Genomic DNA, 23,699 nt, shown 5'->3' with positions numbered 1-23,699 from the left:
TATAGTTCTATAGGAGATTTAATTTTTAAATAGATGCAAGTAAAAGAGTTTGAACAGTCACTGATCCATTTCAGGAGTCAGAAAGCATTAGTTCACCAGCAAATCTGTCCCTCCACCTGTTTCTGTATACAAAGTTTTACTAGAACATAGCCACACCCATTCATTTATATATTGTTTATGCCTGCTTTTGTGCTACAATGGCAAAGACATGTAGTGTGACAGAGACCATATGGCCCACAAGCCTAAAATATTTACAGTCCTTTATAGAAAAAGTTTGCTGGGTGATGTCACAAAAGTCACTGAACTTAGAAGTTTAAGTGTTAGAAAATAAAAGTCACCAATTCTCTGAAATGCTATCACTTCTAGGTTATTCCAAGACATCTTTAAAACTTTAGGATACAAAAGGAACCTAGCCATTCTCAGGGGGAAAAAAGAAAGCAAACTTCGCTCTTACTATTTAAGGGACTATGGGAGTGCATTAACACAGTCTGGTAATAAAATCTAGGAGATCCCAGTTAACAACCAGCAAGTGACTGTGAGCTCAGGATGCATTTGTCTGAAAGACTTAATTTGTAGGCAGAGACTATTCATACATCTGGGCACACTCTTTGTATGTACTTCCAATAAGTGTGCCAGTTTCTGGTGTATCAATGCTGATTCCTAAAAACCTAGCCTCTCCCAAGTTATGCTTATACTGCTGATTCCAATTTAAAGTTAATCAATAGCCACGCTATTCACATATTTAGAAGAGGGAAATTCCTCAAGATGGAAAATCCTATTTTAATCCTTCCATGTTCATTTGTCAGTTCTATGTGGGCCAACTAGTCCCTTTACTTTCTCCCATCATGGGAAGAGATTCTGTAGAATGGAGCAATGTTACAAAGCAAAGGGAAAACAGATCAGGTTGAGGGGAAGACTGCCTCCTTTGTGAAGCCTCCTTTGTTCTCATATCCAACCTTGATTCTAACTTTCATTAAACAAGGGGTCATCATCAAAGGCCAAAGGAAAGAATGATGTTTATTCAATACTTTTTCAAGAGCCTGCACTCACCGGTCTTGGCTTGAGAATCAGGTGCTGTGATCTCCATGATGAGATTTTCTAAAGAAGTACCTTTACAATTGATTTCCTCTACCAAAGTCCCCTTACTTGTCCAGTCATCTAGGAGATCCTGTTTAAAGAACAAAATAGCAGAATGTAATATTTGGAGGCTTTTCCTCATAATTATGGACACCTGTTCTACATAAACTCCCCAAAGTTTTGATAAGCATTAAGTAACCATTTTCACTTTTTCAGTCATTTCAAGAACTTGATTTAGCCAGCCAAGGAGAATGATATCCTGGAAGACTCAAGACCTTCTCATTCATTCATTCATTCATTTATCAAGCAAAATGAATTTTGTTTTTGAGCATTTATTATACACCAGGCATCATGCCAAATGCTGGGGATACAAAATAGGATTATGACACAGTTCCTAAACCAACAGCTCAGATTATCAATTATAATGCGATAAGTGATGTTACAGAAATATGGAGAGCCACTAGACTCTAAGCACACAAAAAGAGACACATCTAACTGCCTGAAAGGAGGAAAGCTTGGCATTAAGATAAAGAGTTTGCCAGGTGGACAAAGGGAACGCTATGCATGTAAAGAACAGAAAGGAAATGCTGTTGGAAGGTAAGATGAGGTGCTAGATACTGAGATGTAGAGAAATACCCAGAATCATAGACTACACTTTGCATTTTCAGGGGAACTTTATATTGGGTTTGAAGTCAGAGCTCTAACCATCACAGAAAGCCATTACGAAACAATGACATCTGCTCTAAGACAAAAGTGTCTGGTAATGTAGTCTCTAAGCTGTGAACTGCCTGCTATAGAAGTAGAATTTTACTCCTTTCCCAGAAAGGACACGATCCTAGGCTTCAACCCCTTCCTCCGCACGGAATTCCTACATAGTTTGCTTTTGACTTAAAGCTGCAGAGCAGCAGCAGAGAAAGACACAGAGCCATGAACATCTGGCAAGCTCATGCGCCGAACTTCAAACTTAACCTTGTCAGTTCTTTAATTAGTCACTCTTGATTCCAAAGAGCCACAGTTCTCAAACTGTGCACTGACTCATAGGATATTTTAAATTTCTGAGGGAAAAACAGTGACATCTGTTGGACACCATGTGAACAACTACTGTTAAGCTGTTTGGTTCTGACCACTTAGCAAGTGAGGTTTTTTAGGTTTTGTTTTTTCTGGCCTTGAGGTGCCATGAAAAACGTCTTGAAACATAAAGGGCACCATGAACCAAGAAATCAGGGAACCTCTGTCCTAGGGAACTCTCCACAGCAAATGCTCCTAGCACCCTCTCTGTGAAAACAATCAAACTCTTCTCTTTCATCTATTCAGGATAAATCCTGTTTTACTAAGAAAATAAGGACAAATGCATGAGAGTTAGGTGGAGGCTGGTTTCAATACAAATAAGAAACATATCAGAGGTGCAAATAGAGCTGATGACAATGAATCAAGATAGCAGAGAAGAGATTTTGCAGCAGATGGGAGAAAGGTGGATATTACCCTTGTCGGTATCTTCCCACCAACTGACTCTAACTTTCCCTTAATTAGTTATGGAGAAATTCTCTCAATTTTGTGATGACATGTCTGGTCACTTGCTCCCATATAACTGTCTAATTCTCAAACACACGATGAGAGTGTAAGCTTCTCAAGACTGGACTCTGATGACCATCTTTCCTATGACTTACCACAGCATGACAGTCATCCCCCTAAAGAGCTGAAACTTTATAGATATCATTCCCAGATTTTTTTTTTTTTAATAGGAATGTTTTGGTACTCAGTGCTTGGACAGGGGTAGGCGGAACTCACATGAAGAGCATGCAGGCACTGCTGTTCTGATACAGATGGATAACTTCGGTTTCTCACACCACTCCCCCACCACAGATTGAAATGAGTACATGTAAGCTTCCAAACTGCTGCCTAGCCCGACTCCTGGAGATCCTTTTGTTCACCTACCTTCAGGTGTTCAATCTGCTTTTCCAGCTCTTTAGTACTCATGAAAGTCTCTGCAGGTGGAATATTCCCTTCAGTTTCCTTCAGCCATTTCTGGAAAATCCTAACCAGCTTCCGGAATTCATCTAATTGCTCCTGGCAAGATGACGCATCTTCCTCTCTGTCAAGGGAGACATTTTGTTACTTGCCAGACGAAGCTTTGTAAAGAAGTCAACTTGAACTAAAACTAGGTTCATTCTAGGACTCTAGGCATCAATTTCCTAACAGGGCCTTCCCATCTCATAATCTTTTCCATGGCAGCTCTGGCTAAACAACCACATATTATGTAGGAGAGCATCAAACTGAGGAATCCGTTGCCCTTGTTTGGACATTTCTGGGGAAAGGAGTCTTCAATCTTACTCGAGGCTAAAGTGAAAGTGAGAAAAACTAAAGGCAGCCTGCTATTTAGGTACTGTGATACAATGGAAAGAATGCAGGCTTTGGATCTCAAGTCCAGCTCTGCTACTTTTTAGGTCTTTGACTCTTTTAAGGCCCAATTCACATGCTAATTCCTTTAGCAAGGAAGTTGCCAAAACAAAGGCTCAGAGAAGTTGGGCTAAGCACACCCATGAGTCAAATAAATCAAGGAGAAAGAATTCAATTTTGAAATTAAGTTTTGGAAATGGTCACATCTGTTAGACTTCAGACCAGAGATCCTGGTTCTTCATACAGCTAAAGGCCCTCCGCAGAGGGAAAGAAAGACAAAACCTGCTTGGCCTGTGTCCTATCCCCTTCGCCTGCACTAAATAACCTGCTGCTCACAGTGGTGATTTGAGCAACTGCTTTCCTCTAGTCAAATCGAGATATTTATAGCTAAACCAAGAAAAGTCTTATCAAACTTTTAAACCCACATGAGGCTTTCTGAGGGAATTAGAGCTTTTCAATAGTGAGCCAATAACCTGAAATCAGCCATCTCTGTCACACATTCCCATGTTTGCCTTCAAAGAAGAATCCAGAAACTCCTCCATCATAGCAACTGAAATGTGGTCAAAACCAGCAATGTGAGTGCCAAATAACCTCTAGTTACGTCTGTGAACGCTCTTCCATTTTTTCTCGTTATTTCTAATCCTACCACAATCCTTCTTGCTGTCTCAGATTTGTTCTGTTTGGTCCATGTGACTTGGGCTTTCCCTCGTACAGAGGGGGAAGTGAGCCCCATTACTGAGAACGAATTCACTATTTACTAACAGAAAGACCACTAAGTATTACGTAGACTGAGTAGCTTTGTCTCAAAGAGGCATTTTCCAATCCTTTACAGCTCAGTATCAGAATTTTGATGCTATCTTTGCTGGTAAAGGAGAAGTCATTTCATTCAACAGCAAGAACAAATTAGCTCCATGACACTGACACATATATGAAAACTCACCTTTCTTTAATTGTCTTCTGTAGCTCTGAGAAGTCCTTTTTGAGGTTCTGCACCCTGTGTTGGTGCTGGGACAGGTCCAGAGCAAAGCCACAGGAGCTCAGGTCAGTGACTAGGTGCTCAAGAGTATCCAGATTCTCCTGTTGGTCTTCCATTTCCAAATTGAGCTCCTGTCAAGCAAACAGGAACTGTATTCAGTCCTCTGATCTTTATAAATACTTAAGACTCTAAAAGAATGAAAGGTATCTAGATTAAAGCTGGGATACATTCTCTCTAATCTGTAGAAAAAGAGGGAACAAGGACTTCCCTGGTGGTCCAGTGGCTGGGAATCACTTGCCAATGCAGGAGGCATGGGTTTGATCCCTGATTTGGGAAGATTCCACATGCCCAAGGGCAACTAAGCCCATGTGCCACAACTACTGAGCCTGTGCTCTAGAGCCCTTGACAATTGCAACTACTGAGCCCGTGCACCCTAGGGCCCATGCTCTCAACAAGAGAAGACGGCACAGTGAGAAACCCATGCACCGCAACTAGAGAGTAGCCCTCACTTGCTGCCACTAGAGAAAGCCCACATGCAGCAGTGAAGCCCTAGGACAGTCAAAAATAAAAACATTGAAGAAAAGAAAAAGAGGGAACAAGAATTGAGCATTTCACTGTGTTGACTGCTAGATCAAAACATAAAATATGTAGGATTTCTCCAATCCACTTGAGAGCGGCTGGAAATCAGAGAGAAGCCTCGTCTCCTTTAAACAAATCTTTGAAGAATCCAGAGGCAGCATGACAGAATAAAAAGAATATAAGTTTCTGGTGTAGAAAAGATGTGAAATTCAATCATGGCTGTGTCGCTTACTAGTCTATGATCTTAAGCTATTAAACTTCTCTAAGCTTTCATAGTCTGTCTATTCTTTAAAACAGGTAAATAAACTCTTTACTGTTATTTAACACTGTATTGAAGATATTGGCCAATGCAATTGGGTAAGAAAACACATTTTGTGGCATAATCATTTGAAAAGAAGAGATAAAACTATATTTGCAGATTACATGAAAGTATATTTGTAAAATCTCAGAGAATCAACAATATAACCAGAGTGAAAAGTGAAGTAATCCAAGAAGGGAGAAGAATATAAACTCAACATACTAAAATCAAGAATAACACAATAGCAGCATAAAAGGTACAATTTTAGGAATCAACTAATAAGAAATGTACAGAACCTTTACAAATAAAACTTTAAAACATGTCTGAATGACATGAAAGCCGACCTGTAAAAATGGAAAAATGTCCATAAAGACGTGTGTATGTGTATGTGTGTACGTATGCACACACATGCTGTGAATAAGTGAAGTAATGTGACCCGAATAAAATGTGACCAACATTTTCCTCTAAGACTGATAAAGTTGATCCAAGTGTTCACATGGAAAAATAAACGTACAATTATAGCTATGAAAAATCCTAAAAAAGAAAAACATGGGGGAGATCAGCCTTACCAGATAGTAAAACATACCATAAATCCTCTAGAATGTTAACAGAAAGACCAGTGAAATAGAATACAAAATCAAGAAACAGACTTGAATACATATGACATTTTGTATATGATAAAGACAGATTCTCAAATTACTGGGGTAAATACAGATTTTTCAAATAAATGACATGGGTAACAACTAGATAGAAATTTGGGAAAACATAAACTTGAATTCATACTTCATATATACTTCAGAATAAACTTGAATTGTTAAAGTATTAGAATTTTAAAAAGAGAGGAGAAAAAAAGAAACCATGGAGGTACAGTTCATCATAACCTGAATATGGCAAAAGGCTTCCAAACTATGACTAAAAATACATCTTCAATGAAAGAGTGATACCTCTAGTCTCAAACTATCCTATAAAGTTACTACAACTATACTACAAAGTCATCAAAACACTATGGTACTGGCACACACACACACAAAGACATATACATCAACGGAACACTACAGAAAGCCCAGAATATACACGGATAAAGAAGATGTGATACACACACACAAACACACTCAGAGGAATGTTACTCAGCCACAAAGCATGAAATCTTGCCATTTGTGACAACATGGATATATCTAGAGTGTATGATGCTAAAGGAAATAAAGCGGAGGGAGAAAGACAAATACTGTTGATCTCATTTATATGTGAAATCTCAAAAACAAAACAAGGGAACAAACAAAAATGAAAACAGATTCATAAATACAAACAGGTGGTTGTTAGAGGGAAGAAGGGTGGGAGAATGGCAGAAACAGGTGAAGAGAATTAAGAGGCGTAAACTTCTAGTAATAAAATAAATTTAAATCACAGGGATATAACATATAGCATAAGGAATATGGTCGATGACACTGCAATAACTCTGAGTGGGGACAGATGTTTACTAGCCCTATCATGGTAATCATTTCATACTGTATTGAAATGTTGAGCCACTATGTTGAACACTTGAAACTAACATAATACTGTATGTCAACTATATTATTTCAATTAAAAAAAACGGATAAAATCTACTGTGTAAAAATTTAACAAAAAATTTTACATGAGCAAAAAACATCCTAAGGAAAGACAAAAGACAACTGTGAGAAAGTACGGCACAAATGAACTTACCTACAAAACAGAAAAGACTCACAGACACAGAGCACAGACTTGTGGCTGCCAAGGGGACGTGGGGTGGGGGAGGGAAGGCCTGGGAGCCTGGGATTAGCAGATGCGAACTATCACATGTAGAATGGACAGGCAACAAGGCCCCACTGTACAGCGCAGGGAACTAGATTCCATATCCTGTGATAAGCCGTAATAGATATTAAAAAGAGAACGTCTATAACCAAGTCTCTCTGCTGTGTAGCCGAGACTGGCACAACGTTGTAAATCAACTATATTTCAATTAAAAAATTAAAAATAAAATAAAAATAGATCACAGAAAAAGAGAGAGAGAGAGAAAGATTTCCTAATCCTACCCACTGAAAGGACCTAGAAGCATTGGCATCCTGGTGGCTCATGCAGTATCTGGATTTTGATGTCTAAATATAATTCTCCAGTAAAAACAGGCTTCCTTGGAGAAATAGGTGATTTCAGGTATGGGACAGGGAAATTACAAGGTGACCATACACACTGTGCCAGAAAGTAAGACAGTACTAATATACTGGTGGGGACATGTCAGAAAGATACCAGGAGACAGCCTAAAGGGGCTCTCATTGACCAAAAATGGGAAATTGCTTGAATATAAAAAAGAACAATAATGATAATGAGTATGGGACCCCATAGTGACACTCTTTTATACATTTATAAAGAGAAAGAAAACAGCAATTGGTAGATCGAGATGAAAAGTATGCAAGTGTTTATTGTACTATTCCTTTTACTTTTCTAGAAATTGAAAAATTTTCAAAACAAAAAGCAAAAAGTGAGGAGAGCAAACCAAACAAAACAATGAGCTCACAGTACAGTATGGAAAAGGTTACATAGCTGGATAAACCCAAGGTAGTGATGCGGACATATGGCAACGCTAAGGTAGTACAGGTGGTAGGTGGGCAGCTGCAGCCATTCTGGAGCTCAAGTTAGCCACTACTTGATCAAATTAAGTGCAGGCATATACTGTGATCCAGCAATTCTACTCCTAGATACACATCTGTATCTGTGGAAGGTAGTATTTTCAGCTCTGCCTACTAGCTGTATGGTAGGATTACACTTCTCTACCCACTTTGAAAGTCAGGTATGATCGTGTGAAACTTGCTTTGACTAATAAAATGTAAATGGATATGGTATGTGCTCTGAAACTCCAGTACTTTGGCCACCTCATTCGAAGAGTTGACTCATTGGAAAAGACTCTGATGCTGGGAGGGATTGGGGGCAGGAGGAGAAGGGGATGACAGAGGATGAGATGGCTGGATGGCATCACCGACTCGATGGACGTGAGTCTCAGTGAACTCCGGGAGATGGTGATGGACAGGGAGGCCTGGCGTGCTGCGATTCATGGGGTCGCAAAGAGTCGGACACGACTGAGCGACTGATCTGATCTGATCTTCCCCTTGCAGTAGTAATCATGAAAACATATGTCAGGATGAAGTTTCCATCAACTTGAAAGACTGATTATGGTGAGCTAAGTATCCCTGCTGATCTGGGCTGAACACATGCTATGAGTGAAAACTAAAGCTAGGCTGTGTTTTTTAAAACTGAACAAACAATATGAAGTTTACAGGATAGCTGTGAGAATTCTTTTAGACAGTACAGGTCAAGTTTCCAGTATACTGACTAACATGTGCTTAGTAAACATTTGTTTTTCCTTGCCCTTCCTTCCCCTTTATTCCACCAATCTGGCAGATAAAGTCTCACCTGAATCTGTTGGAAGAAATGTGCAATATCCTGATCTGGCTGATTCCCAGAGGCCAGCAGCCGACTTTTGTTTTCCATGAATTGCTGCAGCTTCTCAGAGAGATGTTCAAACATCTCTGCCTGGGGCAGAAGCTTCTTTAGGGAGCTCTCCTTTTCTTGCTGCTGTAGACAGAGCTGTTCGAAGCGCTGGCTCACCTCAGCCAGTTTGCCCTGCAGCACAGCGGCCGTGGTGCTGTCTGCTGTCTCCATGAATTGGGTCACCATATCACGGGTGGCCTCCAAGCTGCTCTTCTGCCGAGCAATGTCCTGCTTCAATTTCTGTCATCAAGAGCATATCTGTCAGCTCCTGGCTCACTTATTCTGGGACATCTGAGCCACAGACTAATAAACTTCTAGTAACCACATGCTCACCTCCTCAAAGAGGCTTGAAGGACTGCAACTGAACCTTCAGAACATCATTGATACCCTTTCTTCTCCACCCCAGGCCACCGATGACTTTGCTATTACCACTCTCCCTCAAGTTTACCAATGGTTTGGAAATTGAGCGGACATACCTTTGCATTGATTAGCCATCATCTCTAAGTCTATTAGAATACTCATGGAAATACATTCTTTTCCTGATACTTTTCCAAAACGATGCCACTATGGTAGGTGGCAAATATACCCTCTCTGCTGACTCCTGGGGCACGAGTCTCACCATGTTAGTGGCCAGGGCCTCCTGGACGACTCCTGATGACAGCGACACCACCTGCTCCTCTTCCAGGTTATTTTCCACTTCTCTGATGGACTGCAACAAGCTGTCCAGGCTTTCCTGGACACTCTGAGACTGGGCAATTGCCTTCTGCAGCAGAGCAGAGCGCTCCGCCAGGCTGCTGGAGAGGTGTTGGAAATGGCTGAGTATGGAATCTGGAAAATCAAGGCCATGACAAGAAAAAGTGAAGACAACTTTTCTGTTGCACTTTTTAAAAAATGTATTTAAATTGTACATGTTAGTTATTATAACAATGGACATCAAGGCAAACAGAATAAGCTGAAATACATCACTATTTGAACCAAACTCAATAAGCATTGTATATTTAGCACCTACTAAGTGCCAAAAATTGTGCTCAGTGCTGAGGACTAAAGATTATTATGATAAAGTCCCTGCCTTCCACAAACCTTAAAACTCTAAAAGAGAGTGTAGGTAGTGGAAGGCATATCAATTAACCATAAAAATAAAATCACAAGTGCTATATTGGTACTAGGAGTACTGTACTAGAGAAGCCAGAAGGAAAAGTTATTTATCTTTTACTTCTTGGGGGTGGGGGTCGGGGTGGTGACAGGAGTTTACCAAGGAAGAAACTTTCTGGTTACATCTAGAAGCAGGAGCAAGATTTCATCATGCACAGTAAGCACCCGTCCACGGGATTTTCCAGGCAAGAGTACTGGAGTGGGGTGCCATCGCCTTCTCCGTGATAAATGTTAGCAGCTGAGAAACAGGACAAACTTCAGGAGGAAAGCAACGAGGAAATGACTGGCTCATTTGGGAAAGGAAGTCGGGTGTGGTAGGAAGGCGAGTGTCTGCGGAAAAAGGGGTGAAGCCGGGCCACGAAGGCCTCCTATGGTGTGAGATTCAAGTTCATTAGAGGGTTAGCTCTTTGTGCTTGGATCCGCAGCTCCTCACCAGCAGCACAGATGCTTGTACACAACGGTGTGAGATACCACAGAACAGAGGGGAACCCTTGGTGGTAGGGGAGCGCTCTGGCCATTTCATACCTGTAGTTTCTTGAACATGCTTGCGGTCGGGGGCTGGCTCCCCTTCAATTTCCATGAGGTCATGAGCTACTTTTTGGAGTTTTTCTACAGGTACTTGGTGCTCAGCCAATTCCTCCTGCAACTGCTGCTTGTCCATGAAAAAGGACAAAAGAAAACCATTAGAGTGAAGTAATCAAAGCTGGTTTCTAGGATCAAGAGCTACTGGGCAGCTATGTAGAATAATTCTGTTTATCCACAGCCACAGATGTCAGAATATAGTGTTCAGGAATCAGATATTGTCCAAGGCATCCCGACCCCTGCCTTTCACCTCTGCAAGCACTTGCTTTGCTTTGGGGGTGCTCTGAGCTGTGGGGAACAAGAGCCCGTGCCCTGGCTCACCTTTGTGGTTGCAAACTGCTGTTGCAGGACCCCCGGGTCAGAGGCAACCGTGTCTGAGAGGAGCTTCTTCACACTGGCCTCGCAAGCTTTCATCCAGGCCTGCAGGCTGTCAGCGCTGCTCTGAAACTGCTGATACTGGCCTAGCAGCATGTTCAGGTGAGTGCCCAGGCGTGTACACTGTGCCAGGGAAAGAAGGGAAAGCAGACCAAAGCAGGTCAGGCCAGGGGCAGCAGCCTCCCAGGCAAGTCCAAAGAGGCCTGCCTGTGCTCCAGGGACCTGACTGTGACTGCAGGTAAGGACAGGTGAGCCTCCCAGGTAGATGGGAGCAACCATTTTCTACAAGTGGGTCCTGATTGTTTGACCCATACTATCCACCCCAACTTTACTATATACCGGGGAAGACACAGTGAGTTGTATGACAGGCTACTGATGAAATACACATCAAGCTGCAGGCAAAGGTGGGGCTCAAAGGTACAAAACATTTTCCCTTTGGGAGCATTGAAGATGTTGGCAAAAACATAAGACAGGTAAAAAGAACTAAGTGGATTCTGTATCTTAGGAGCTAAAGGAAGTTCTTTGATAGGGCGGAAGATGAAGCTTTACCCTAAATGTTGTGTCCAGGAATGAAGACTATATATTTGGTTTAAGTTTCCCTGTGCTCTGTCTCTTGGGAGTCAACGCCTGCTGGTCAAAATACAGGGAGGCGATCACTCCCACCTTCACCACTGGAGTAAGACATACCCCTAGCTCAGGTCGAGCATAAGCCCCTGGGCTTCCACGTTTTTTTTTCCCCAGAGGCTCATAAAGATGTTCTGCAAGTCCACTTGCTCACTGTGTCCTGAGGTTCTTACTGTAAGCTGCAGAAACCACCCACGGCTGTGTGAGGGCTGCCAGGACTGCTGCACCAGGGGGCCGCCAGATGCCTCGCCCATACCTCTGCATGGAGAGTGCTATATCTTTCTGTCGCGTCTTTCAGCTTGGCCTTCACTAAGGTTCCGGTTGCTGACGCTTCCCTGCCATCATCGAGGCTGTTTCCTGTGTCCAAGACCTTCTGTCCTGAGATCGTCACAAACCGCAGGTCTCCTTTGTGGGAAATGACATCCTCCGAGAAGCTCCCCTGCCGCTTCAGCAGGGCGGGAAGGGCCTCGGGGCTGCTGCCTCCCTGATGCATGCTCTCCAGCTCTTTCTCAGATCGCTCCAGCCAGTTCTCAAACTCCCGATGGTCCTGCAGAAACTTCTGCAGCTCGTCCCGCAGCATTTGCACCTGCTTCAGTTCTGCCTCCGACTGGGCCAGGGAAGTCGCATACTGCTCCTTCAGCTCTCCGAGCTTCTCCTGCAGCAGCTGTTGCTCCTCGGGTGTGAGGCTGTGGCCGTGCTGGTCCAGGAAGGCCTGGGCTGACTGCGTAGCCAGGATGAAATTCTGCTGCTGAGACAGCAATTCTTGGTGACGAGCCTGGCAAAAAAAATCCCCCCAAACAGAGGACTATCAGTAGGGATACCACAGTGACTTGGTTATGTCTACAGCCGGAAGTAGGGAGAGATCTCAATAGGCCACTTTTCCAGCTGCTCAGATATCACCACTCTCTCTGAATTGCTAGGTATTATGCCATATGCTAATCCCAGGTGAACGGATTTCCCTAGGATCTGACAGCTATCGTGTGTTATCTCATCTGACTTGCGCCACCATCTGTAGTGCAGGTGGACCATATAATTCCCGTATCAAAGAGGGGATGAGTGAGTGCCAAAAAGGTGTTGTATGTCTTAACAGAAGCCATGTAGATAATCATGGGACAAACTGTGACTAGAACTGGAGTCTCTTCCCTAAACTACCCCAGGTCAAAGAGACGGTACAAGTGGCCAACAAAACTACCCACACTGATGGAAGGAGTGAACAGTCTTCACAAGTCATACATGTGACAGCATAGAACAGGTCATCTGCAAATGCTAAGCTGTGAAACATGTCACTCACATATCCTTGAAGAGTGTTCCTACTAGAAAATATCTTGGGAAACTAGTTTCTCAGATAAGCAATTTGCGTATTAGTAAGCATAAACTGCCCTTCTGCGTGGTACAGACGGTACAGGGAGTCTGCACTTGAGTGTGCTCTGTTTACGTATGGGCACGTGGACCCTTCTATTTAAGAAAGGGAACATAGGTTCTTTGAGGACAGTTGTGGCTGCTTTGTTTTGTTCCTAAAATGTTCTTGCCGAGGCTAACAGAAGACAGTGGGTGCTTAGGAAGTGTTCTTGACTATCTGTACCTTGAATGCATCTCCCTAGAGAAGGACAGTGGCAACCTGATGGCTTCAGCTTCTGATGCCATCTCAGGGAAGCTGGGGTGACAAATGTATCTGGCTGAAAGAGAAGGAGGGGCAGCACTACAGCTTGTCTGTGTACCACAAGATGTCCCCACGCTCATCCACCCAAGGTAAGGTGGCTCCCTTCCCAGCTAGGATGGAGCTGCCAGCAGGCAGGATCAGGGAGCCCCTGTGACAGCAGCACCATTTCTGCTCTGTGCTAAGACTGCCACGGCTTTAGGGTACACACTGCAGCGGATCTGCCAAGCGCAGGAAATAGGTTGCAAGAGGCAGAAATTCTATGAATACAAAGTAAGGCAATGGCCCACACAGGCTGTTCAACAGAAGCATTCCAGCTAAGCCAATTTTATTTGCTATAAAGGTGTCACTACTAACACATGGGACCCATGTGTTTTCTAAGTTCCCTAAATATATAATAGTCTTTTCATCATGCACTATAATATGCCTGCATATGCCAGTTAATATCTTGGAGGTGATGGATCTGGTTGGTTTACTGGTTTATCTCCAATGCCTGTCATACAGTGGGTTCTCGATAATTGCTAAAGGAATAAATGGGTAGAGAAAAGTAAGAAATGATTTCTTGAGAGGATCAGGGAACCATTAAAAGAGTTAAGCAGAAAGATAGCATTTAAGAAAGCTCACTAAAAAAAAAAAAAAGAAAGCTCACTTAGTAGTGTGGGAATGGACTTGAGGGTAAAAGTCAAGAGGCAAGGAAACCAATAGAAGCTACTATAACACAAGGGAAAGCTGATAGTAGTCTGAACTGTAATAATACCTCGATAGAGATAAAAAGTGTGATGTCTTTGAGAGATACAAGAAGCACGGGATTTGATGACTGATTCAAAATGGGAGAGGGAGGGAGGGGAAGGAATCTAGGGTGATATTTTAGTCGGGCAAGTCAGTGGGAATTTAGGAAGAACATTTGGGGGAGAGGTACTTTAGAAAACAGGAGGTCCATTTCTCAGGTTGAGGTGCTTGTGGTTCCAAGCTGCAGAGAGAAGGATTTATATACTCAAGACAGGCATTCAGGCTCAAGACAAATAAATACATGGAGATCACTAGTAACAGGAAGTGAAGTGTCATGGGTGGATGAGATTACCTAAGGAAAGTATATTCTAAATGATTAAGATGAGACCTAGGCTACAACTTGGAAGTGCATCAGTGTGTTTCAGAAGCTGGCCAGAGGAAAGGGAGAATTATCAGGGAAGACAGTGCTATGGAAACAAGGGGGGAACTATTTCCAGGGGAGTGGTCAAGGGTGTTAAGGCTGCTGAGAAATCAGAGATATGAACTGAGAAGTTCTCACTGGACTTAGGGCAGGACAGATTCACCCAGCATTGTGAGAACAAGCTAACGTGCTCACCTTCAACTTCTCACACTGCTTGTCCAGCTTCTCTGGGGCTTCATTCAGCCCAGCGTGACCATCAGTGGTATCCAAGGCTCCTTTCTCCAGGTTGCCTGAGAGCTGCTCCATCTGTCCTTCCGATGATCCCACTGAGGTCACCCAGTCCAAGAGAGCATCGATCTTCCTCCTGTTCTCTGCCAGTTCCTTTGCTGCTTTACTCTGAAAGCCACAGGGGGAGTCTAGTGAGAAGGCCTTAAATACTCAGCTACCATATGACCAAAGGTTAAGTAAAGGGAAAGATGTTTAGGTCAAAAAAAAAGAGAGAGAGAGAAACTTTAAGGCTGGGTATAAACAGTCTTTGCACCCACAAAGAAAAACAAGCATCTTCTTTCTAACTCTGTTGAAAAATAATCACTTAAAATGATCCCTAAATTTGATCTATATCTCATCACTTTTAACAAAGGATTCGAATCCCAGGATTTGAAAAGGCTCTATTAAGTGGTGATTTTGTCCTGGCAACCCTCCAGGTTTTACAGAATCCTTGCTAGGTATGCAGAAGTTATACACTAGCTTGGTAGGATAAAAAAATAGCACAATTACACTCAATTACCTGGCAGCTTGTCCTTAAAGAAATCACAGACCATTCCCATCCTTTTCCTCTGCCAAGCAGAGCACTGAATTCTGAAACTTGCCTCTCAAATTCTATTTTCTGAATCTTCAGTATTTTATTAATAAAACAGGTTATGCTAAGTGATATGTACATGTATTTCAGAATTCATCTTCAGGTAACGCACTTCTCTTTTCCACATTCTCTACCGCCCTCATTAGTGTACAAGTTCACAGCCAGACAAAGAACTCTAATTCAGTTTGCCAGTGGGGTGCAGAAGACCATGAGATTTCACCTTCTGTTTAGTTTATCCCAGTGCCATGATTTCCCACTGAAACGGTAATGGCAGCTTGAGGAGAACTTGAAGCCCATTAAGACTGCCCAGGTGTCTTCATTAGCACCCTTGGATCACCAGGCTGCTGCTGCTGCTGCTAAGTCGCTTCAGTCGTGTCCGACTCTGTGCGACCCCATGGACTGCAGCCCACCAGGCTCCCCCGTCCCTGGGATTCTCCAGGCAAGAACACTGGAGTGGGTTGCCATTTCCTTCTCCAATGCATGAAAGTGAAAAGGGAAAGTGAAGTTGCTCAGTCGTGTCCAACTTAGCGACCCCATGGACTGCAGCCTACCAGGCTCCTCCGTCCATGGGGTTTTCCAGGCAAGAGTACTGCAGTGGGGTGCCATTGCCTTCTCCGGATCACTAGTCTAGATTCATGTTAAAAATATGCCCTGTGCTTTTTCCCCAAAGATGATGATGATGGTGACGGTGATTTGGAATATGAACTTTTAATCAACTATTCCTGACTTAAAGTCCTTCAGAATGTTTCTTATAAAAATAAATATCAACTCATAAATCAGCTCCTGAATGAGCCCTTTTCCTCAATCCTATGCTCTCTTGAAGGCCATCAGCTTTTATTTGTGTAGGTACCAAATGTTTTTTGAAAAATACCAAGCATCATAGCAGTCTGGTTACCTTTTCAGTCTCCTGCTGTAAGGCTGAGGTTACCACTTCCTCCAGCTCCTTCTGGGCCAGCTTTGTCCTTTCCTGGAGAGCTTCATACTGCTCCTTAGCCTGATGAAGTTTCTGCTGGAGAGCTGTCAGCTCATCGGGACTCAATTTAGTCTGGTTCTCTTCCAGGAACCCTTCAGTGTCTTTGACAACACTGGCAAATGAGGTAGCGTGATTCTGAATGTCATCCTGTAAATCCTTAACACACAAAAACAGGATAGCAGAGGCTTCAACTTTAGCACTTCTAAGACCTCTCAACAGCATGAAGATGGAATGACTAGAATGACATTATCTGCAATGGACATATGTCCCTGACTATAATTTGCTCAGGTTTATGCCTAAACCAATGCAGATAATAAAATTTTCAATGCTTTTTAATTAAGAAGCTTCTAAAAATATTTAATTTTTTAAGAAAAATTTAAATTTCTAAGAAGATATTTAGTGAAGATATAAAAGGAAAATGCCCACAAATACGATTTTTGTTTTGCAATGACTTATCCTTAAAGAGATCATTCTTCTGTAAAGCAGAGCTGACAATGGGACTCTAACAGTGTTGAGACCTGGCTGGTCCTTTGTAAGTCTCTTGGTTATCACTGCTGAACCCTCATGTAGCCTACAAGACCCAGCGTGATCTGGGTCCTGCCTCCTCCTCAGGCTTATCGTTCACTAATCTTCCTTTTGTTCTGTGCAGTACAGTCAAACTAGCTTTTTTCCAATTCTTAAGTACTGTGCTTGATTGCAATTCCACCTTAGACGGATGTGCAGGCGTCTGCCTGGCGCGTCTTCTTCCTCCTCCCACCCCTTCATGCATCAACCCCTATGTATCCTTCGATTCTCAGTTTAAGTGACACTTCTTTAAAGGAATCTTCTGAAATGTAAGTCAAGATTGCGTCTGTTATATGTTCTTATGTAATGTTTCCTTTATAGATATAATAGTGAATACATTATATGCTCATTTTTGTGATTATCTGTGTAAAGTCTGTCTCTTCCACGACACTATAAGCTTCATGAGAGCAGGGATATTTAACCATTATGTTGCTGGCACTAGGCCTGGCACATAGCAAGCCTTTCTAACTACCTGCTGAAGGAATGAAAAAAGTGAGTTAACTCTTACTGACCTTCAGGTCACTTTGGTTCTTCTGCAAAGCAGAGAGATCCTGCTGGGTGGCTCTACCCTGATGGCCAGCCAATGCTCTTTCTGCCTGTCCCACCCAGCTGCAAAGATCCTCCAGTTTCTGGTGACAGGTATTTTGTTGTTTCTGCAGGGTCTAATTAAAATGCAAAGGGGCCAAGAGATAATTAATGATTCTCATTTTATAAATATAAGATAACTCCCTGAAATGTAAAACAGGAAGGTTATATCACAAGGATGGAAAAGTTGGTGGGAGACTAGAGCAGGAAAAGGCACAGAAATCATATTCAGAAAGTTCCCCTCATTTGGACAGTCTATTGGTCTAGATCTATGGCCTGAATTACAGTTAGGAGTGATTTCAGGTGAGAATGCTCTGAGGTTTTGGTTTGGAAGTTCCTTTGCCAGACTGCTTATTATCCATGCAAATGGAGAAGAAAGAGGTTAGATGCTTAAAATCCATAGATGATACTGCATATGATAATAAATGATAGGTTCTGATCACTTCTACAGGAACTGGATGATACACTACATATGAAGTCATAATATGGAAAATTAGAAGGACTGGACTAGGAGGAAAAATCAAGAAACTGGATAATTTATAAGCTAATTGAGCTTCTTAATAATTAATCTGACTTTATATAAATCAAATGTCTCACGAATGCAGACACCCATTAAATGGAATGATTACTTGCCAGGCGTGAGGGGCTTGGCTATTTTGAGAAGAAGGGAAGTGGCCAAGAATAGCAATGGGCTCTGTTCTTCAGGGGTCTACACCAATAGCCAAGAGAAAAGCCGGCCCGAGGGGAGCAGGGATTTGCTTCTGTGCCTGATCCTTTTCCAGACCTCTCAGTCACATGACACCAAAGCACCTGACTGAGCAATTGAGCATGATGTGTTCTCCTGATCATCCTTCTAAGACCATTTTCCACCAGTTTCTACCTTCTGATGGCATTTGGAGTCACCTGCACTTACAAACAGGTGCCCAAATTGGCCCTCTCTCCCCCGCTTTAGGACAAATAGAAAGGCTCTGGAAGAGAACTCCTAAGAGCTCTTCAGCTGTAAAACAGGATCTTCATGGGTTAGGATGGGTGCAGACTGAATCTGAAAAAAGCAAAGCAAACAAGTTAACACGTAGACAAACACATGCATTCAGGGCAAATATAGAGAAAAGGAGAGCATTTCTGACAATAACAAGGTTAATAAATGTCGTGGAATTAATTACACGCTTAAAGAGAATGTTCACATGCAACTGGACCATCTTCTGCAGCTCAGGGGCCTACTCTGGATGTGGGCTGTATCTTAAGGTGGCCCAGACCTTTGCTATTACATTAATTATCCATAAGCTACACCAAGCTGTATAAAATCCAAGTGAGGACACTGCAAATTTCCAGATGTAGAGGTAACCTATCATATTTCATTACTATCTTACTTCAATTTTAATACAGTTGAAACAACTAAGCAGTAACAAGGGACATACAGACTTCACTAAATACCCTTTAAGCCTGACTCAAAAGCTCAATTCTACTATGCACAGTATTTAATAAAAGAGACACTGAGACAGTTTTACTGGTGATAACAATTCTAATACTATCCTGGTGAATTTCAATTTATTATTCATCCAGAAGAATGGCATAAGCATCATTCTTGGTATTCTAAGGTTATGATGTTACCATGCAATTATGCTGAGTTCTACAAGAAGAGGCTTGTGATAGAAGGTGGGGAGATGATTATCCTGGCTTCCTGCAGTTTATCAACAGTGCTTCTACACACAGTTTTCCACAGCTGAATAAGCACTAGACACAATAGTGTGAAGAAAGGTGCCAGAAAATAATAATTTTCAAAGGTGCTAAAGAATTCATATGATTCTGATAAAAATCTTTTTGTCAGCTGTCTGAAGGTGGTCAAGGAACCTTACTGTTATCATCTGAAAAGCCCCAGTATAAAACTAACTTCAGGACTGTTCTTCTCAAGAGCTCAGAGTATCTAACTGCTCCTAACAGCCCTCAAAAGAATACTGAAGGAGAGTAGGGGAAATACAGGCTGGGGATAAAATTCTCATTTGAAAGTCAGAGGCAATGAGACACAGTTACAGTAAAGTCTAACTAAGAAGAAAAGACCTTGCACATGCACACACACGTAAACACACATATTCTCTCACATGCATACATAAAACCAAAAACACAGCAAGAAAGACAGTCACAACAGCTGTCTCCAGGACCAGAACCAAACTGGCCTGGACCAATCAAAATTGGTAAACGCAGGCTCCTGGAACCATGACAGATGGAGTCTGGCCAGAAAACCCAAAGACAGAGGACATCCCAGGGACCAACTGAGCCCAGCCGCTGGTTCAGTCTGACCTTGACCTGGGCAGCCTGCTCCATCTGTTGAAGACGGTCCCGCAAGGCATTCCCCTGAGCTGTAGTCTCTTCTACAAGGTCCTGGAAGGACCTCTGCAGTTCATTCAGAAGCCTCAGCATCTGCCGGTTCTGCTGAGGAGACAAGTCCTGGGCGTGCTCGGAGATCAAGAACTGAATATCAAAGGCAAGTGCATCCAGTTGGGATTTCCTCTCAGCCATGGGCTGTTTCAAGTCCTAAGGGAGATGAGGAAAGGAAGAAAAGAGGAAAGAAACTTCCAATTCTCTACAGAAGCAGAAACTGGTGGTTCTAATCAAAGAATCAACATAATCAAACAGAGGTTAATTTCCTGTATTTTTAAAAGCAACACTGATTATTTCTAGGGCCAACCCACAATGGAAGTCTCTCTCACTTCTGGCCTCTCCAGAGTCCTCACATATTATAGCTAGGTTTCCTTTAACTATAATTAAAGGAACAATAAATTAAATCAACCACTGATTTCTAAATGCACTACACTTTCCATTATTTATATTAACAGAATTATAGCACTGCTAATCCCAAGTATCTGTGAAAAAATGCTATACTTTGGAAAGTATAGCATGAATTTTTGGTCTGAGATAGATCTAATTGTATTTTATTAGGTGCAAATAACTATTTGTGTTTGTCTAGCCCTGAGATACTGGTAAACCAGAAATGAGAAAATATTCAATTTCTTAGTGGCTCACTAAAGTTTGACTTTTAAATAGTTATACATATTATACATTTAAAACATATTAAACATTTTAAAACTGTAAAGGATTACAGTCAGATAAAGCAGTAAAAAACTGCCTAAACACTAGAATTTATCTGCTTTTAGACAATTAAAAAGCATGCAATATTCCCACAAACTTTTAGTAATCACTACCCACGTTATACTGGGTGCAATTAAAAAACCATAAAAACAAGTAAGATATCTGTGCGTCTATCACTTTGAAATTGGGAGCAGTCAGCAACCCTGCAAAGCGGGCTTGCAGAACTACTTGCATATTTATCATATGACTACACTTCCTTGTCTGTGAACACATGGATTCGGGAAACTCACTAGGAAAATGAGGCTTAGACTGGCTCTCTTCCCATAATGGAATTCATGTAATTCATAACCAGGCAAGGACACCAATATAGGGGGTGCTCTGTGTTCTTATATTTCATACTATGTCATAGGAATTTTTCTCACCCTTGCTTCTTTCAAAACTCTTGTCAGTGAACAAAGTCTGCTACTCATTCCTCCACCGGTGTATTTAGATTAAAGGGTGCAAAAGAAGAAGGCACGTCAACTCTTGCAAGATAAAGAGGGGCAAGGATGCATACAAGGGAAACCTGACCACAGACAACATTTAGGTCTGTACCTCCTAAGACTGGGGAAAAGGAAGAGGCTGGAATAGGAGGGAACATCTCTACTTCTGCTCTGACTTCAGAAAGAATTTGAAAGGAATAGCTATAGCAGAGGGTGGATAAACCAGCGTGAGCATTATCTGATATTATCTTAAATGTAATTCAAAAGAAACAACAGTGTTGGGGGCAGGAGAATCCTCAGCTCAAATACATCTCAGAATCTTTAACTTTTTCTCTCACTGACTTACAAAAAAGAATCAATTAACTTGGAGTTTAACAAGAAGAAAACCACCTCTCAAGATGAGGGGTTGGTCATCTACACTCCCCAAGCCAGACCTGCCTGTCATCTGGTTTTGTAAATAAAGTTTTACTGCAACATGTCTACAACCATTTGTTTATATGCTGTGTATGGCTGCTTTCATGTTTCTACAGCACAGATGAACAACTGCCACAGAAACAGGTCACCTGCAAGACCTAAAATATTTACTATCTGGCCCTTTACAGGAAAAATTTGCAAAGACCTTTTATTTCTCAAATGGGAAGTCACACTTTCTAAGAAAGGCAAGTACAGATACTGCCTAGCAGAGACATGAAATTAATACAACACAAAAGGGCAAATAAAACATGCTTGAGAGCTGGTGGTGCACTCACCTCACACCGTTGGAGGCAGTGATTCAGGCTGCCAGCATCTGTTTCACTGTCATATTCCTTGCTGTTCAGAATAACATGGGTATCGCCAACCCAGGCTCTCAGATCTTGAAGTCTGCCTTCTAGCTGTTCATACTGATTTAACACTCTAGTCTAAGAAATAAATGGCAAGTTAGATGATAAAGCTCTCCAAGCCTGCCCAGACTCTGTGAGCCTTTGTAAATAAAAACAAGAAGCTACCTTCTGTACTTCCAAGGCACTCTGGAGGTGGAGCAGTCTGGAACCCCAGGTGTCACTCACAGAGCTGAGGGACTTTTGAAGATTCTTGGCATCTTTTTCTAGCGCCTTCAGCAGTTGAGCTGGGACTTCCTGAGGCTGGCTGATGATAATCTGATCCACACACTCCAATTCCTGGCTCACCACCGTGGACAAATCCTTTAGCTCTTTGTCTAACACCTGAGGGCATAAACTGGAGTTACCTCCAAAATCGAGACTAGAAATCTTGCTGTCTTAGAATCAGCTGTAAACATATTATTCTGTCACCTCATGTTTACACAGGCTTTAGGGCTTATAAAATGTTTTTATAGATCTTCATTAGTTTTTCTGTTGTTCTCACAATCAATCATTCTTGAGGAGGCAGAGCAGACATCATAATCCTGAATTTATAGGACAGATGCCTCAGGGCTTAAAACTGTGAATTTGTTTTTCCCTGAGGTCACCCAGCTGATAAGCAATAGAGCCCAGACTTGCAATCAGGTTTTCTGACTCAGGGCAATGCTTCTTGCCCTACAACTTGCTACCTCTCTACTAGTGTCATTATGCTTTAAATAATGTGATGCAATATATAAGTCAACCAAAGGACAACTCTTCCACTCCGAAGTTCAAGCGAGTAGAACCAAAGAACATAAAAACACCCCAAGCCAGCTTTTCCACCCAGCTAGTCCTCAATATTCTGCTCCTCAGCAGAGAGGCCAGAAACAAGCTGTAGAAGAGCCTGGTAGTTCTTTGGGCATCGTCCTCCCCTCCCCTTCAGCCATCCTGCCCAAGGCCACCCTCTGGACACTGAGAGAATTGGTAAACCTCTACAATCTCTGCGCTCCTCATGACTCCAACCCTGCGACAACTCTCAGCCTCCAGCTGCAGTGAAGGAGGTGCTCCTCCTCCCACTCAGGGCTGTCTATCTCTATGTCTTTCCATGTCTCGGGGACCTCATTCCATCAGTCAGCACTCATTCTCCTCCCTAACTTCACGTTCTCCTTTTCTACTGGTTCTTTCTCCTCAGCCTAAAAATCCACTCAAAACATCCCTCTTCCCATGCATCTCCTCTAGCTAGTGTCCTACCTCTCTTTCCTTGCCTGCACTACCAAGCTTCTGGAAAGCATGACCTACATTAATTGTCTCCACCTTCCAACATCCTGTTTATTGTCATTGCAACCTGGTTTATATCCCACCACTCGAGTGTAACTGTTCTTATCAAGGTGCCCGGTGACTCTCAGGCACTGAATCCCACTTTTAGTCTTTACTGTACTCGGTCCCCCTACTGTATCTAATACTGCTGACCAGTATCTAATACTGCCCACTGTCTCTAATACTCCCTTGAGTCTCTTATGCTTTGGTTTCTGTGAGACTAGTACCCCTTGCTTTTCTTCATAGATCTCTAATTATAGTTTTTCCAATCTACTTTTTGTCCATTAAATAGCAGTGCTTTTGAACACGTTCTTCTTGCTTCAGAAGCTTCTCTTGTGGTGTCTTCTCTACTTTTCCCAAACTGATGGGCCTGGAGGAAGTCTCTGGGAACCTACCTTGGCCTGACACAGCAGATCCTGTAGCTCTGCCAGGTTGAGCTCTAGAGGTTGAATCTGCTTGGTCCTCATTTCAATGTCCCGTAAAAGAGACAGATAGGATACCAACTTCTCATCATGTTCTAGGCAGAGCTGCCGGGTAAATACATTCTGTGGAGCCAAAAAGAAAACTCACTCAAATCTGACATTCCTCTTTAAGTTTGCCTTTAAAGCAGACAGGGTCATAGAACAGA

General features: G+C 42.3%; 1 protein-coding gene across 32 annotated transcripts in view; it reads right to left on the bottom strand.

Moving 5' to 3' along the window:
- MACF1 (microtubule actin crosslinking factor 1) overlaps positions 1-23,699 on the bottom strand; it is a 340,643-nt gene that overhangs the window by 95,520 nt on the left and 221,424 nt on the right. For 26 of the 32 annotated variants that reach the window (XR_015156209.1, XM_086380225.1, XM_086380415.1 and 23 more), the window contains 15 exons: positions 23,467-23,616; positions 21,905-22,120; positions 21,668-21,817; positions 19,648-19,881; positions 17,277-17,426; positions 16,123-16,356; positions 14,564-14,764; positions 11,818-12,336; positions 10,884-11,060; positions 10,506-10,629; positions 9,448-9,656; positions 8,751-9,068; positions 4,415-4,581; positions 3,013-3,169; positions 1,051-1,168 (listed from right to left, as the gene is read on the bottom strand). Coding sequence is in view for 31 of the 32 variants with exons in the window: in XM_086380225.1 (XP_086236351.1) it covers positions 1,051-1,168; positions 3,013-3,169; positions 4,415-4,581; positions 8,751-9,068; positions 9,448-9,656; positions 10,506-10,629; positions 10,884-11,060; positions 11,818-12,336; positions 14,564-14,764; positions 16,123-16,356; positions 17,277-17,426; positions 19,648-19,881; positions 21,668-21,817; positions 21,905-22,120; positions 23,467-23,616 (3,124 nt within the window). In the remaining variant the exon portion in view is untranslated. The remainder of the gene's footprint in view (positions 1-1,050; positions 1,169-3,012; positions 3,170-4,414; positions 4,582-8,750; positions 9,069-9,447; positions 9,657-10,505; positions 10,630-10,883; positions 11,061-11,817; positions 12,337-14,563; positions 14,765-16,122; positions 16,357-17,276; positions 17,427-19,647; positions 19,882-21,667; positions 21,818-21,904; positions 22,121-23,466; positions 23,617-23,699) is intronic. The other 6 variants (XM_086380366.1, XM_086380422.1, XM_086380376.1 and 3 more) reach the window with 1 other exon arrangement.

Source organism: Bos grunniens, chromosome 3 (genome assembly GCF_055505025.1).
Source record: "Bos grunniens cultivar Pamir isolate PY7600 chromosome 3, Bosgru_T2T1.0, whole genome shotgun sequence".
Classification (NCBI taxonomy): Eukaryota; Metazoa; Chordata; class Mammalia; order Artiodactyla; family Bovidae; genus Bos; species Bos grunniens.
This window is presented reverse-complemented; position numbering and strand designations above follow the sequence as displayed.